General features: G+C 38.4%; 1 protein-coding gene and 1 non-coding gene across 2 annotated transcripts; both read left to right on the top strand.

Moving 5' to 3' along the window:
• Window positions 1-1,367: 1,367 nt before the first annotated feature.
• Window positions 1,368-1,441, top strand: TRNAI-AAU (transfer RNA isoleucine (anticodon AAU)). The gene has a single exon. It is a non-coding gene; the product is annotated as a tRNA-Ile (tRNA).
• Window positions 1,442-1,634: 193 nt separating this feature from the next.
• ZNF839 (zinc finger protein 839) lies at window positions 1,635-15,815 on the top strand. Its single transcript, XM_073638389.1, has 8 exons — window positions 1,635-2,439; window positions 3,258-3,968; window positions 4,119-4,331; window positions 5,398-5,490; window positions 5,588-5,728; window positions 5,914-6,021; window positions 6,103-6,226; window positions 14,535-15,815. The coding sequence occupies exons 1-8, from the start codon at window positions 1,789-1,791 to the stop codon at window positions 15,146-15,148; spliced, it is 2,655 nt and encodes an 884-aa protein (XP_073494490.1). The 5' UTR covers window positions 1,635-1,788; the 3' UTR covers window positions 15,149-15,815.
• The last annotated feature ends 1,009 nt before the right edge of the window (window positions 15,816-16,824 follow it).

Genomic DNA, 16,824 nt, shown 5'->3' with positions numbered 1-16,824 from the left:
CCGGCTTCTGATTGGCTGGCGGCTTTTAATTATTTCCGTGCGGCTTCCCGCACAGAAATAGATTTTAACTGAACGTGAGTCCGAGGATGCATGTTCAGTTACTGAACCTGCAGGATCCTGCCCCTGGGGCCTGGTGAGCAGAGGGGGGCCTGGTCTGGGCCCCCCTCTGCTCACCAGTCCCCATATGCAAGTAAGGACAGTAAAGCACAGATGACAGACCTGCATACAAACGACAAATACCACCACACCATGACCAGACCACATATTACCACCACATAGTGACCATATAATACCACATACAAGGAACAAATACCATCATCATACTTATTTGCTCTCCCCCACGCTCAAGTCATCATTTGATGTTCCAAATCCCCCACCCTCAATTCATCATTTGCTCTCCCCCACACCCAATTGATCATTATTTGCGCCCCCTCACCCTCAATTCATCATCATTTGCTCCCACCACACCGATTTAATTAATTTTCTTTAAAAATATAAAAAAAGTTTTTCATACTTACCTCTCATACGATCCCCTGCAGCTCCACTTCTGGACTGGTATCCTGGCGAGTGGTGCGCGTACATGCCTACGAGATGACATCACCAGCGCGTCACAGAAGAGGCGGAGGGAGCTCCCCTGGAGCTGCGCGCCCGTTCTGTTTTGACAGCCGTGGAGCTCCAGGAAAGCTCCCAGCGCAGAGAGCATGATGCATTATTATACCCTGGGGCATGATGAGCAGAAGCACAAGAGGGAGAGGCCCGGACTAGGTGACCCCCCTCTTTGCTTCTGTTCACCGGGCCCCATACAGCAGTAAGGGCAGTGATGCCCTGATGGCGGCCTTGAGTGACGTCATCATACCGGCTGCGCTGAGATGGCCCAGAACTCATTCAGGCCACTCTTAAGAGACCTAAATTTGATGCGAGGCATTTAACACGTTTCGGCGCTACTTTTATATCTTCGGTAGCTGCTTGTGAGACTATTCACGTTTTATCATAGGGATCATTACTGCTTCTAATTAAACTTGTAAAAATCACACAAAAAAAAAATCTAAATTCTGCGAATATGAAACCAATTTCAGCATCGTCAGTGAGAAACGTCCATAATTATTACATTACAGAAAACCGCGACTCCTATAACAGCGCCACGTTGGGTGACGTGGTCAGGCGGGAGTATTACACAGTGACGTCAGAGAGCAAGGATTTCATGCAGCGATGTAGCATGCCAGGAGTAATAATGTCGCAACACGGGTTTTATAAGAGGATTTGCTCACTTTGCAGGTCCAGCAGGACTTCTTCCTCACAATAGTTTGTCCTGTAGTTTCACTGTATACTTGTGATTTTAAAACATTTTGCCTCCTCTGCCATCAGCTGGCCGGTTAGCTCAGTTGGTTAGAGCGTGGTGCTAATAACGCCAAGGTCGCGGGTTCGATCCCCGTACGGGCCATTAGCTTTTCATTTTTTATTTTTAATAAACTTTTATTATTCCACTAATCAGTGTCTGTGATTTATAGATTTACCATTTTTCCATTACTAACTTTGTAGCAAATTCATGACCGTAAAGCTGTCACTCATCCGAACTCAGTAAACTAAAAACGCGCTCTGAATTTTGAATCACGTCGGCCACCGTACAGCACTTCCTATTTTGACCTTCCGTGATCGGAAGAAAAAAAAAAACTAAAAGGAAAACCCCGTGACTGCTTCCTCCTCATTTGGAGCTGCGTCCTGGACACTGACACTGATTGAAAAACGACAGACGAAGTTTTATATATCGGCGACAAAAACTCCAACAAAATGGCGGCGCTGGGTTGCCCCGGAAACATGGCGGAGGTGGTGAGCGCCGCGGTGCAGGAGTACGTGCAGGTGGTGGTAGAGGAGCACGGTGACCCCGGACAGGTGGTGTTCGTACATGAGGGAGGCGGAGGGGACGCCCTGAGCCCGGAAATCCTGCAGAGCATCTCTCATAGTGACACCGTCTACTACGTGCAGCCGGACGGGAGCCTGGTGCCCGGGGGGAGGCTACTAAATGGGGGCCGTGTGCTGGAGGTTGCCCACCCTGAGGTCAGGCTGGAGGCTGGAGGTCGTGTCATGGAGGCCGCAGTTATGGAGACTGCAGTCATGGAAACTGGCATCATGGAGGCCGCAGTCATGGAAACCGCCATCATGGAGGCCGCGCACCCCGGGATGGTTCTGGTTGGAGCCCCCGGGGTGGCAAATGGCGATGAGGAGGATATGGCCATGGAAAGTGCATTAAACCTCACTATGGAGGCTGCAGACAGAGGCCGGGAGACCGCTACAACGCCCTCGGGTGCCCCAAACATGGCGACGCATCAAGGCCTCTTGCCAACAATCGGGGGGCCCACTCCGGTCCCGCAGCTGCAGACAGTAGCCCACCCTGTGGTCCTACAAGAGGGGACCCTCGCATCCAGGATCCCGGAAACTAAGGTAACTCGTCTGGGCATAACGCCGCTTATTTTCTGTTTGTTTTTTTTGCAAAATGAATGCAAATTTTATTAAAATACGTGGATTTCAAAGCAAATTCAATGTACAAAAATGCACGAAATCCTCCCAATGAGTCTCCTCTGCGGGAAAAAACGTGTTGATAGCGCGCACAGGGCTTAGGGGGATGAAACGCGTCGCTGGATCAATCAGAAAGCGAATAAAAAGAAAGCAAAAAAAAAAATGCTGCTCCCCATTAACAGTTTCTGCATATATGTACATATAAATATTTATTAGCCTTTTTATTTTCATTTTTTGCTCCACATTATTTTTTAAACTATTATACAGGATTTCATGAATTGGCAAAAATTCAGATTATTTTTTTTGCTACTTTAGAGTAAAGAGTTGCACGATAATCAAAAAATAAAAATTAGATTTTGCACTCAAAAAATAACATTAGTTCCCAAAAAGTCGAAAATGATGAGCTAGGAAGAAACTTCTGGATGACCAAAAAAACACCTGTAAAGTTAACACAAATAAAGTCACTTTTAGAATCGTTTTTGCTCCTGAAAAAAGACGCAAATGTAACCGTATACCAGCCCCTTGTTGCTTCTCATGGCTGAGGGTTTGTTACAATTGTATCCAGTTTTCCTAATCCCCTGTGAGGACTCGGGCCCCTTGGTTATATCTGGACTGATACAATGCAGCAAACACAAGAAGAGAAGGATGCTTAGCTGGAGGATTGATGTGGCACATTGTAACGAATCCTCAGCTGTGGGAAGTCTTAGCATTATGTGTGAATAATAATTTTATTTTCGCTGCAGCTCAATCCCGTCCCCGGTCTCCAGGCGAAGAAAAGCGCGGATCCGGTGGTGCTTAACCTGAGCGGCGTCCATGTGAAGAACGCCGGTCCCTGTCTCCTCGGCACACAGGTCGTGCAGATCAAGTCTCTGAGCGATTCGGGGCAGCCATTGGTGGTAAACGCGTCCGCTCTGGAGTCTCCGATCCAAATCCTCGTTCGCTCGGCTCAGCTGTCCACTGCAAAACCGAGGACCCTCGACCTTAATAGGAACACCGGGGAATCCTTAGTCATGCACTCGCAGAACGGCGCTCGCACGTTGACCGACCACGCGCAGAACAAAGGCCATAAACGCAAGAAGGCCATAAAGATTAAGACCCGCTCCGGACGTATATCTCGGCCCCCCAAACACAAAGCCAAGGACTACAAGTTCCTTAAAGTGGGTGACATGATTCAAGACAGCCCCTCAGATTCAGAAGACTATTCGGAGCTGAGCACGGACGAAGAGGAGAAAGGCGCGAAGGAGAAAGCACCGAGCGAAGTGCTGCCGAACACAGTGAAAAACGCCCTGTTCCAGTGTCAGACGTGTGAGAAGTCCTATATGGGTAAAGGAGGACTGTCCCGACACTACAGGCTGTACCCCGGTCACGGGCAGATGGAGCCGGCAGTAGTTATCGAGGCCAAGAAAAACGGAGAATCTGGTGTTGGTGGGAATTCGCTGCCTGGTCAACCAAAGGTGAGGGTTCTGATCGGTCAGAGACTGGCGCTGTGTGCACAGAAGGAGGCTGCTCCTCACTGAGCCGGGGCGCTGCGTCCCTAAGGGTTGGACCTTAGTTTATTAATGGCATGGTATCATTGTCTTTATATAATGTGATTTGTGTTTCAGAAACCAATACCGAGACCCAAGAAGAGGCTGTTAGAGGACCCCCTGAACCCCGATCACTCCAGACTTCTAACTTTAGATAATGATGGACTTGAGTTTGCTTCAGTATCAACCACGTGTCAGGGACGGCGGCAGAAAACAGCCAGGAGATTCGGACGCCCCCGGAAAGCATTGGCCATTGCCTCCTCTGAGCAGAACGCACTGACAGCAAAAGAAGTGAGTACAATATGTATATCCATCATATGAATCGTAAGTCTGTGTGAGGAAGCCGAGAACTGGGCTCTTTACAGGCTAATAACTTACATCCTGCATTATACTCCAGAGCTGCACTCACTATTCTGCTGGTACAGTCACTGTGTACATACATTACATTACTTATCCTGTACTGATCCTGAGTTACCTCCTGTATTATACTCCAGAGCTGCACTCACTATTCTGCTGGTGCAGTCACTGTGTACATACATTACTGATCCTGAGTTACATCCTGTACATCCTGTTTTATACTCCAGAGCTGCACTCACTATTCTACCGGTGCAGTCACTGTGTACATACATTACATTACTGATCCTGAGTTACATCCTGTATTATACCCCAGAGCTGCACTCGCTATTCTGCTGGTGCCGGCCCTGTGTACATACATTACATTACTGATCCTGAGTTACATCCTGTATTATACTCCAGAGCTGCACTCACTATTCTGCTGGTGCAGTCACTGTGTACATACATTACATTACTGATCCTGAGTTACATCCTGTATTATACCCCAGAGCTGCACTCGCTATTCTGCTGGTGCCGGCCCTGTGTACATACATTACATTACTGATCCTGAGTTACATCCTGTATTATACCCCAGAGCTTCACTCGCTATTCTGCTGGTGCAGGCCCTGTGTACATACATTACATTACTTATCCTGTACAGATCCTGAGTTAAATCCTGTATTATACTTCAGAGCTGCACTCACTATTCTGCTGGTGCCGGCCCTGTGTACATACATTACATTACTGATCCTGAGTTACATCCTGTATTATACTCCAGAGCTGCACTCACTATTCTGCTGGTGCAGTCACTGTGTACATACATTACATTACTGATCCTGAGTTACATCCTGTATTATACCCCAGAGCTGCACTCGCTATTCTGCTGGTGCAGTCACTGTGTACATACATTACATTACTGATCCGGAGTTACATCCTGTATTATACTCCAGAGCTGCACTCGCTATTCTGCTGGTGCCGGCCCTGTGTACGTACACTATATACTCTTTCTCTCCATCTTTTGCAGCTCATTCAGCAGTGTGACGATGCAGACATAAGGGAGCACGTTGCACCGTGTCTTTCCGAGCGCCTCTCTGTCTGTGATTACTCGCTTGTGAAGGTTGGTGCACTGATTCTTTAGACTTTTTTTGTTTTGTATGTGCCTTTATCTTATATTACTGTTTGTGCTTTTTACTGTGTGCTTTTTTTTTTTAAAGGTCAAACGGGAACATCCAGACGAGCCTTTGTTTCCGCACCTATACAAAGAATTGGAGAAATTGCACTCCATGGTCCGAATGTTGGCTGAAGAGTATTTCAGTAATGGGGCGGGAAAGATTCTTGAAGTTACTGATAGTAAGGTGAGTTAAAGGGGCTGTCGCCTATCATGTATATGTGGTGGGACGATCCTCTATCAAGAGATTTATGACCCATCCTGTAGATTTGCCCTGAGTGTAACACATGGGAGCCCTACATTTTTTCATGCAATTTGGCTAATGAAGGGATAACTCTCTGCTCTTCATGTGATGTGTTTTATGTCCACTAGGTGGCAGCATCTTTGGGCATTTCTGCAGAACAGATTGTAGAAGTTTCTCCTCTCCCAGAAGAAACATCAGAAGAACAGAGAATACAGTCACAAGAGGAGAATAATGAGGTAAGAGGTCTCTCCCCAAATAATGATCTGATTTAAATATTATTGGTCGATGAATATTAATTATAATATGCTCTGTGGTAGTGTTCAATAGAAGAGAAGATGCCGCCATCCAAAAGATCAAAACTGGACGAAACAGAAAGTGAGAGTCCGACCACAGAAATATCCACAGTGAACACGTTGTTCATCCACGAAGAACAGACGCCGGGTAAGTTACTCTTTACATTCTTGTACATAGGAGCAGTATTATAGTAGTTATATTCTTATACATAGGGGGCAGTATTATAGTAGTTATATTCTTGTACATAGGGGGCAGTATTATAGTAGTTATATTCTTGTACATAGGGGGCAGTATTATAGTAGTTATATTCTTGTACATAGGGGCAGTATTATAGTAGTTATATTCTTATACATAGGAGCAGTATTATAGTAGTTATATTCTTGTACATAGGGGCAGTATTATAGTAGTTATATTCTTGTACATAGGGGGCAGTATTATAGTAGTTATATCCTTATACATAGGAGCAGAATTATAGTAGTTATATTCTTGTACATAGGGGCAGTATTATAGTAGTTATATTCTTGTACATAGGGGGCAGTATTATAGTAGTTATATTCTTGTACATAGGGGGCAGTATTATAGTAGTTATATTCTTGTACATAGGGGCAGTATTATAGTAGTTATATTCTTATACATAGGAGCAGTATTATAGTAGTTATATTCTTGTACATAGGGGCAGTATTATAGTAGTTATATTCTTGTACATAGGGGGCAGTATTATAGTTGTTATATTCTTGTACACAGGGGGCAGTATTATAGTAGTTATATTCTTGTACACAGGGGGCAGTATTATAGTAGTTATAGTAGTTATATTCCTGTATATAGGGGCAGTATTATAGTAGTTATATTCTTGTACACAGGAGCAGTATTATAGTAGTTATATTCTTGTACATAGGAGCAGTATTATAGTAGTTATATTCTTGTACATAGGAGCAGTATTATAGTAGTTATATTCTTGTACATAGGAGCAGTATTATAGTAGTTATATTCTTGTACATAGGAGCAGTATTATAGTAGTTATATTCTTGTACATAGGGGCAGTATTATAGTAGTTATATTCTTGTACATAGGGGGCAGTATTATAGTAGTTATATTCTTGTACATAGGAGCAGTATTATAGTAGTTATATTCTTGTACATAGGAGCAGTATTATAGTAGTTATATTCTTGTACATAGGGGCAGTATTATAGTAGTTATATTCTTGTACACAGGGAGCAGTATTATAGTAGTTATATTCTTATACATAGGAGCAGAATTATAGTAGTTATATTCTTGTACATAGGGGCAGTATTATAGTAGTTATATTCTTGTACATAGGAGCAGAATTATAGTAGTTATATTCTTGTACATAGGGGCAGTATTATAGTAGTTATATTCTTGTACACAGGGAGCAGTATTATAGTAGTTATATTCTTATACATAGGAGCAGAATTATAGTAGTTATATTCTTGTACATAGGGGCAGTATTATAGTAGTTATATTCTTGTACATAGGGGCAGTATTATAGTAGCTATATTCTTGTACATAGGGGTAGTATTATAGTAGTTATATTCTTGTACATAGGGGCAGTATTATAGTAGTTATATTCTTATACATAGGAGCAGTATTATAGTAGTTATATTCTTGTACATAGGGGCAGTATTATAGTAGTTATATTCTTGTACACAGGGGGCAGTATTATAGTAGTTATATTCTTGTACATAGGAGCAGTATTATAGTAGTTATATTCCTGTACATAGGAGCAGTATTATAGTAGTTATATTCTTATACATAGGAGCAGTATTATAGTAGTTATATTCTTGTACATAGGAGCAGTATTATAGTAGTTATATTCTTGTACACAGGGGGCAGTATTATAGTAGTTATATTCTTGTACATGGGCAGTATTATAGTAGTTATATTCTTATACATAGGAGCAGTATTATAGTAGTTATATTCTTATACATAGGAGCAGTATTATAGTAGTTATATTCTTGTACATAGGGGCAGTATTATAGTAGTTATATTCTTGTACATAGGGGGCAGTATTATAGTAGTTATATTCTTGTACATAGGGGGCAGTATTATAGTAGTTATATTCTTGTACATAGGGGCAGTATTATAGTAGTTATATTCTTATACATAGGAGCAGTATTATAGTAGTTATATTCTTGTACATAGGGGCAGTATTATAGTAGTTATATTCTTGTACATAGGGGGCAGTATTATAGTAGTTATATCCTTATACATAGGAGCAGAATTATAGTAGTTATATTCTTGTACATAGGGGCAGTATTATAGTAGTTATATTCTTGTACATAGGGGGCAGTATTATAGTAGTTATATTCTTGTACATAGGGGGCAGTATTATAGTAGTTATATTCTTGTACATAGGGGCAGTATTATAGTAGTTATATTCTTATACATAGGAGCAGTATTATAGTAGTTATATTCTTGTACATAGGGGCAGTATTATAGTAGTTATATTCTTGTACATAGGGGGCAGTATTATAGTTGTTATATTCTTGTACACAGGGGGCAGTATTATAGTAGTTATATTCTTGTACATAGGGGGCAGTATTATAGTAGTTATATTCTTGTACACAGGGGGCAGTATTATAGTAGTTATAGTAGTTATATTCCTGTATATAGGGGCAGTATTATAGTAGTTATATTCTTGTACACAGGAGCAGTATTATAGTAGTTATATTCTTATACATAGGGGGCAGTATTATAGTAGTTATATTCTTGTACATAGGGGGCAGTATTATAGTAGTTATATTCTTGTACATAGGGGGCAGTATTATAGTAGTTATATTCTTGTACATAGGGGGCAGTATTATAGTAGTTATATTCTTGTACATAGGGGCAGTATTATAGTAGTTATATTCTTATACATAGGAGCAGTATTATAGTAGTTATATTCTTGTACATAGGGGCAGTATTATAGTAGTTATATTCTTGTACATAGGGGGCAGTATTATAGTAGTTATATCCTTATACATAGGAGCAGAATTATAGTAGTTATATTCTTGTACATAGGGGCAGTATTATAGTAGTTATATTCTTGTACATAGGGGGCAGTATTATAGTAGTTATATTCTTGTACATAGGGGGCAGTATTATAGTAGTTATATTCTTGTACATAGGGGCAGTATTATAGTAGTTATATTCTTATACATAGGAGCAGTATTATAGTAGTTATATTCTTGTACATAGGAGCAGTATTATAGTAGTTATATTCTTGTACATAGGAGCAGTATTATAGTAGTTATATTCTTGTACATAGGAGCAGTATTATAGTAGTTATATTCTTGTACATAGGAGCAGTATTATAGTAGTTATATTCTTGTACATAGGAGCAGTATTATAGTAGTTATATTCTTGTACATAGGAGCAGTATTATAGTAGTTATATTCTTGTACATAGGAGCAGTATTATAGTAGTTATATTCTTGTACATAGGGGCAGTATTATAGTAGTTATATTCTTGTACATAGGGGGCAGTATTATAGTAGTTATATCCTTATACATAGGAGCAGAATTATAGTAGTTATATTCTTGTACATAGGGGCAGTATTATAGTAGTTATATTCTTGTACATAGGGGGCAGTATTATAGTAGTTATATTCTTGTACATAGGGGGCAGTATTATAGTAGTTATATTCTTGTACATAGGGGCAGTATTATAGTAGTTATATTCTTATACATAGGAGCAGTATTATAGTAGTTATATTCTTGTACATAGGGGCAGTATTATAGTAGTTATATTCTTGTACATAGGGGGCAGTATTATAGTTGTTATATTCTTGTACACAGGGGGCAGTATTATAGTAGTTATATTCTTGTACATAGGGGGCAGTATTATAGTAGTTATATTCTTGTACACAGGGGGCAGTATTATAGTAGTTATAGTAGTTATATTCCTGTATATAGGGGCAGTATTATAGTAGTTATATTCTTGTACACAGGAGCAGTATTATAGTAGTTATATTCTTGTACATAGGAGCAGTATTATAGTAGTTATATTGTTGTACATAGGAGCAGTATTATAGTAGTTATATTCTTGTACATAGGAGCAGTATTATAGTAGTTATATTCTTGTACATAGGAGCAGTATTATAGTAGTTATATTCTTGTACATAGGGGCAGTATTATAGTAGTTATATTCTTGTACATAGGGGGCAGTATTATAGTAGTTATATTCTTGTACATAGGAGCAGTATTATAGTAGTTATATTCTTGTACATAGGGGCAGTATTATAGTAGTTATATTCTTGTACACAGGGAGCAGTATTATAGTAGTTATATTCTTATACATAGGAGCAGAATTATAGTAGTTATATTCTTGTACATAGGGGCAGTATTATAGTAGTTATATTCTTGTACATAGGAGCAGAATTATAGTAGTTATATTCTTGTACATAGGGGCAGTATTATAGTAGTTATATTCTTGTACACAGGGAGCAGTATTATAGTAGTTATATTCTTATACATAGGAGCAGAATTATAGTAGTTATATTCTTGTACATAGGGGCAGTATTATAGTAGTTATATTCTTGTACATAGGGGCAGTATTATAGTAGCTATATTCTTGTACATAGGGGTAGTATTATAGTAGTTATATTCTTGTACATAGGGGCAGTATTATAGTAGTTATATTCTTATACATAGGAGCAGTATTATAGTAGTTATATTCTTGTACATAGGGGCAGTATTATAGTAGTTATATTCTTGTACACAGGGGGCAGTATTATAGTAGTTATATTCTTGTACATAGGAGCAGTATTATAGTAGTTATATTCCTGTACATAGGAGCAGTATTATAGTAGTTATATTCTTATACATAGGAGCAGTATTATAGTAGTTATATTCTTGTACATAGGAGCAGTATTATAGTAGTTATATTCTTGTACACAGGGGGCAGTATTATAGTAGTTATATTCTTGTACATAGGGGCAGTATTATAGTAGTTATATTCTTATACATAGGAGCAGTATTATAGTAGTTATATTCTTGTACATAGGGGCAGTATTATAGTAGTTATATTCTTGTACATGGGCAGTATTATAGTAGTTATATTCTTATACATAGGAGCAGTATTATAGTAGTTATATTCTTATACATAGGAGCAGTATTATAGTAGTTATATTCTTGTACATAGGGGCAGTATTATAGTAGTTATATTCTTGTACATAGGGGGCAGTATTATAGTAGTTATATTCTTGTACATAGGGGGCAGTATTATAGTAGTTATATTCTTGTACACAGGGGGCAGTATTATAGTAGTTATATTCTTGTACATAGGAGCAGTATTATAGTAGTTATATTCCTGTATATAGGGGCAGTATTATAGTAGTTATATTCTTGTACACAGGAGCAGTATTATAGTAGTTATATTCTTGTACATAGGAGCAGTATTATAGTAGTTATATTCTTGTACATAGGAGCAGTATTATAGTAGTTATATTCTTGTACATAGGAGCAGTATTATAGTAGTTATATTCTTGTACATAGGGGCAGTATTATAGTAGTTATATTCTTGTACATAGGAGCAGTATTATAGTAGTTATATTCTTGTACATAGGAGCAGTATTATAGTAGTTATATTCTTGTACATAGGAGCAGTATTATAGTAGTTATATTCTTGTACATAGGAGCAGTATTATAGTAGTTATATTCTTGTACATAGGAGCAGTATTATAGTAGTTATATTCTTGTACATAGGAGCAGTATTATAGTAGTTATATTCTTGTACATAGGGGCAGTATTATAGTAGTTATATTCTTGTACATAGGAGCAGTATTATAGTAGTTATATTCTTGTACATAGGAGCAGTATTATAGTAGTTATATTCTTGTACATAGGAGCAGTATTATAGTAGTTATATTCTTGTACATAGGAGCAGTATTATAGTAGTTATATTCTTGTACATAGGAGCAGTATTATAGTAGTTATATTCTTGTACATAGGAGCAGTATTATAGTAGTTATATTCTTGTACATAGGGGCAGTATTATAGTAGTTATATTCTTGTACATAGGGGGCAGTATTATAGTAGTTATATTCTTGTACATAGGAGCAGTATTATAGTAGTTATATTCTTGTACATAGGAGCAGTATTATAGTAGTTATATTCTTGTACATAGGGGCAGTATTATAGTAGTTATATTCTTGTACACAGGGAGCAGTATTATAGTAGTTATATTCTTATACATAGGAGCAGAATTATAGTAGTTATATTCTTGTACATAGGGGCAGTATTATAGTAGTTATATTCTTGTACATAGGAGCAGAATTATAGTAGTTATATTCTTGTACATAGGGGCAGTATTATAGTAGTTATATTCTTGTACATAGGGGCAGTATTATAGTAGTTATATTCTTATACATAGGAGCAGTATTATAGTAGTTATATTCTTGTACATAGGGGCAGTATTATAGTAGTTATATTCTGGTACACAGGGGGCAGTATTATAGTAGTTATATTCTTGTACATAGGAGCAGTATTATAGTAGTTATATTCCTGTATATAGGGGCAGTATTATAGTAGTTATATTCTTGTACACAGGAGCAGTATTATAGTAGTTATATTCTTGTACATAGGAGCAGTATTATAGTAGTTATATTCTTGTACATAGGGAGCAGTATTATAGTAGTTATATTCTTGTACATAGGGGCAGTATTATAGTAGTTATATTCTTGTACATAGGGGGCAGTATTATAGTAGTTATATTCTTGTACATAGGGGGCAGTATTATAGTAGTTATATTCTTGTATATAGGGGCAGTATTATAGTAGTTATATTCTTGTACACAGGAGCAGTATTATAGTAGTTATATTCTTGTACATAGGAACAGTATTATAGTAGTTATATTCTTGTACATAGGAGCAGTATTATAGTAGTTATATTCTTGTACATAGGAGCAGTATTATAGTAGTTATATTCTTGTACATAGGGGCAGTATTATAGTAGTTATATTCTTGTATATAGGGGCAGTATTATAGTAGTTATATTCTGGTATATAGGGGCAGTATTATAGTAGTTATATTCTTGTACATAGGGGCAGTATTATAGTAGTTATATTCGTGTACATAGGAGCAGTATTATAGCAGTTATATTCTTTTACATAGGGGCAGTATTATAGTAGTTATATTCTTGTACATAGGAGCAGTATTATAGTAGTTATATTCTTGTATATAGGGGCAGTATTATAGTAGTTATATTCTTGTACATAGGGGGCAGTATTATAATAGTTATATTCTTGTATTTAGGAGCAGTATTATAGTAGTTATATTCTTGTATATAGGGGCAGTATTATAGTAGTTATATTCTTGTACATAGGAGCAGTATTATAGTAGTTATATTCTTGTATATAGGAGCAGTATTATAGTAGTTATATTCTTGTACATAGGGGGCAGTATTATAGTAGTTATAGTCTTGTACATAGGGGGCAGTATTATAGTAGTTATAGTCTTGTACATAGGGGACAGTATTATAGTAGTTATATTCTTGTACACAGGAGCAGTATTATAGTAGTTATATTCTTGTACATAGGGAGCAGCATTATAGCAGTTATATTCTTGTACATAGGGGGCAGTATTATAGCAGTTATATTCTTGTACATAGGAGCAGTATTATAGTAGTTATATTCTTGTACATAGGAGCAGTATTATAGTAGTTATATTCTTGTACATAGGAGCAGTATTATAGTAGTTATATTCTTGTACATAGAAGCAGTATTATAGTAGTTATATTATTGTACATAGGGGGCAGTATTATAGTAGTTATATTATTGTACATAGGGGGCAGTATTATAGTAGTTATATTCTTGTACATAGGGGGCAGTATTATAGTAGTTATATTATTGTACATAGGGGGCAGTATTATAATAGTTATATTCTTGTATTTAGGGGCAGTATTATAGTAGTTATATTCTTGTACATAGGGGACAGTATTATAGTAGTTATATTCTTGTACATAGGGGACAGTATTATAGTAGTTATATTCTTGTATATAGGGGCAGTATTATAGTAGTTATATTCTAGTATATAGGGGCAGTATTATAGCAGTTATATTATTGTACATAGGGGCAGTATTATAGCAGTTATATTCTTTTACATAGGGGCAGTATTATAGTAGTTATATTCTTGTACATAGGAGCAGTATTATAGTAGTTATATTCTTGTATATAGGGGCAGTATTATAGCAGTTATATTCTTGTACATAGAGAGCAGTATTATAGTTATATTCTTGTATATAGGAGCAGTATTATAGTAGTTATATTCTTGTACATAGGGGGCAGTATTATAGTAGTTATATTGTTGTACATAGGGAGCAGCATTATAGTAGTTATATTCTTGTACATAGGGGGCAGTATTCTAGCAGTTATATTGTTGTACATAGGGGGCAGTATTGTAGTTATATTTTCTAGGATAACTGTACTTTACTTGTGTAACATGTTTTATATCGTGCAGATCTCATGGCTGATGAGTTACTTTGTGGAAACGACACACGTTCAGATGTTACAATAAATTGTACCGTACAAGTCTGTGAACCGTCAGTCACAATTGTGATGGAGGAAGAAGCTAAGGAGCTGGCTGTGATTACCGATCCAGGGTCTATTCCATGTGGTATAGACCAGGACATGATGGAGGCCGCTCCGCCTCTGCTCGGTGGAGAATCGGGTGACTCCGTACAGAACTCTACGGATCGTTCAGAGGAAAGTCCAGGTGATGAATTTTGCAGTCACATTACGCAGGACGACACACGGCCCGATGAGGTTTTACCAGGCAGCCTTGTCCCTCCGCTCTCTTGTCTTCCGGCTGACTTTGCCCTTCCTTCTAATGCTTCTCCACCAACCATTACTGAAAAGACATGCAGCGAAAGCTTCCAAGGAGTTGACGCTTTCATCTCCTCAGACATCATTGCCAGCGCCTCGTGCACACAAGTTTTTGGCTTCCACCATGGACAGGAATTGGTGTTTGTTCACGAGTCGGAAGTAGCCGCCGTGGGCGAGGCTGGTGTAATATACGAGCCCCCCGCTCACCCGCAGCTGGACACGGTGGCGGCACTTATGGAAATTAAGTGAATCTACTTTTCTGACTTTTTTTTTTTTTTTGACGTGTGGATTTTTGTAATAAATTTAGGAAATCTCCTATGTATATTCTTCTAAGATCGAATCTGTATCTTTATAGGAGTTATTTTTTCACTAAGGAGCAGTTTTCAGAGAAGAAAGTTTTCACATTTGCACTATTACCCTATGACTGCGTCCTCCGACTTTCTTTTTGATTTTTTTTTTTTTTTAATTGCTCACCATTTGCAATATCTCAGCTTGCTGTCAGTGAAGGCAAACCTTAGAATCCAGACGGATCTACTGTTTTTGGAGCTAAAATATATATATTTTTTTCTTTTTACTAAAAAATGCTGCAGCGTTTTGGCCTTTTTACAGGCTCTTTATTTTGATCCTTTTTGCAATAAGTCGCCGTTCGAGATGTCTGGTAGCGACTCGGAGAACACAAGGGGCACTTCTGTGTATGGGAGGAGTGGATTACATAGGTCCCATCTATACAGTATGGTGGGGGAAGCTTTAAACTTTCCCAACCACGAGGTCGCTGATGGATTCTTAGCCGATTTTGTAACCCGCAGTCGACAATGCAACAAAAACAAGGCGTACCGTGCCAAACTTTTAATGAAACCCAATTGTAAAAAAAATTTTAAGTCTAAAATAAATGCATTTGAGTAAATAAAAAAAAAAAGTTCCTTTAGAGTGACAGCACCTTTAAGGGATGGTTCAGAAAAATTTATTTTTAATCCATATGTGCAAGGCACACAAGTGATTTCTCCATTTGGACTATTGGAGAAAAAAAAATGGCAGCGTGCATTATTTTTATCCATAAAACACAATGGGGTTGTAGTCGCGTTAGACAATCAGATTTCTCCCCTTTCTGTAGCTTCCTGAGATAGGAACGGCGTCACTGTGAATATTAGGGGCTGCCTCGTTTTGTTAGGAGTGCCACATTGCATCTTATTCGCAGGCAGCAGTCACATATATTTGATGCAGCTCAAGGTAAGTGAGTTTATTAACCTCCTGCACTATGTCAGGAATTATAAAATGTGTTAAAGGGTTTGTCCAGGATTACTGCACCTCCCCCCCCCCCCCTGTCTACAGGTCGTGTCTAGTACTGCAGCTCATGGAAAGTTCTGCAATACCTCACATAACCTGCGGACGGAGGGGGGCGCTGTGTGTTAAGAAGGAAGTTTTCTTTTTCTTCTAATCCTGGATGATGACGATCAGATTTTAATTTCCTGTAGTCGTCTATGTTCGATCTTGCAACAAGGTCTGCGTAAAATTTTTCTAGACTATTTGTGAATTTACTGTTAATTTGCCGTCGTTACTTTTGTTTCAGTTCTGGACTCACAGCAAGAGCTGCATTCTAAATTCTGCTGTTTTCCTTTATCCAAGCGGCTCTGCAATAGGCCATTAACACAGGGGAGATAATCGGCTGATTTGCAAAGAAAAAAAACAAACTCGTTCTTGATAAGTGGCCAGGGAAACGTGGCAGTATCGGCTGACTGTTGCTCTGTCGGCAGCACATTCAGGGGCTGTGCTGCCAACTGTAATCAAACTCTATGGGGTGCGGACGATCATTAGCGAGCAGCCGTTCCCATACAGTGTAAAAGCAGCAGCAGATCCAACTCTGGTTAAAGGGATATTTCCATCTTCATAGATGGATGTTGTCAGTTCCTTTAAATACAAGCACTTTT

This window comes from Phyllobates terribilis, unplaced genomic scaffold (assembly GCF_046119375.1).
Source record: "Phyllobates terribilis strain yellow unplaced genomic scaffold, ASM4611937v1 Scaffold_7__3_contigs__length_470593459, whole genome shotgun sequence".
NCBI lineage: Eukaryota > Metazoa > Chordata > Amphibia > Anura > Dendrobatidae > Phyllobates > Phyllobates terribilis.
Note: the sequence above shows the minus strand (reverse complement) of the source record. Positions and strands in the feature narration are given on the sequence as shown.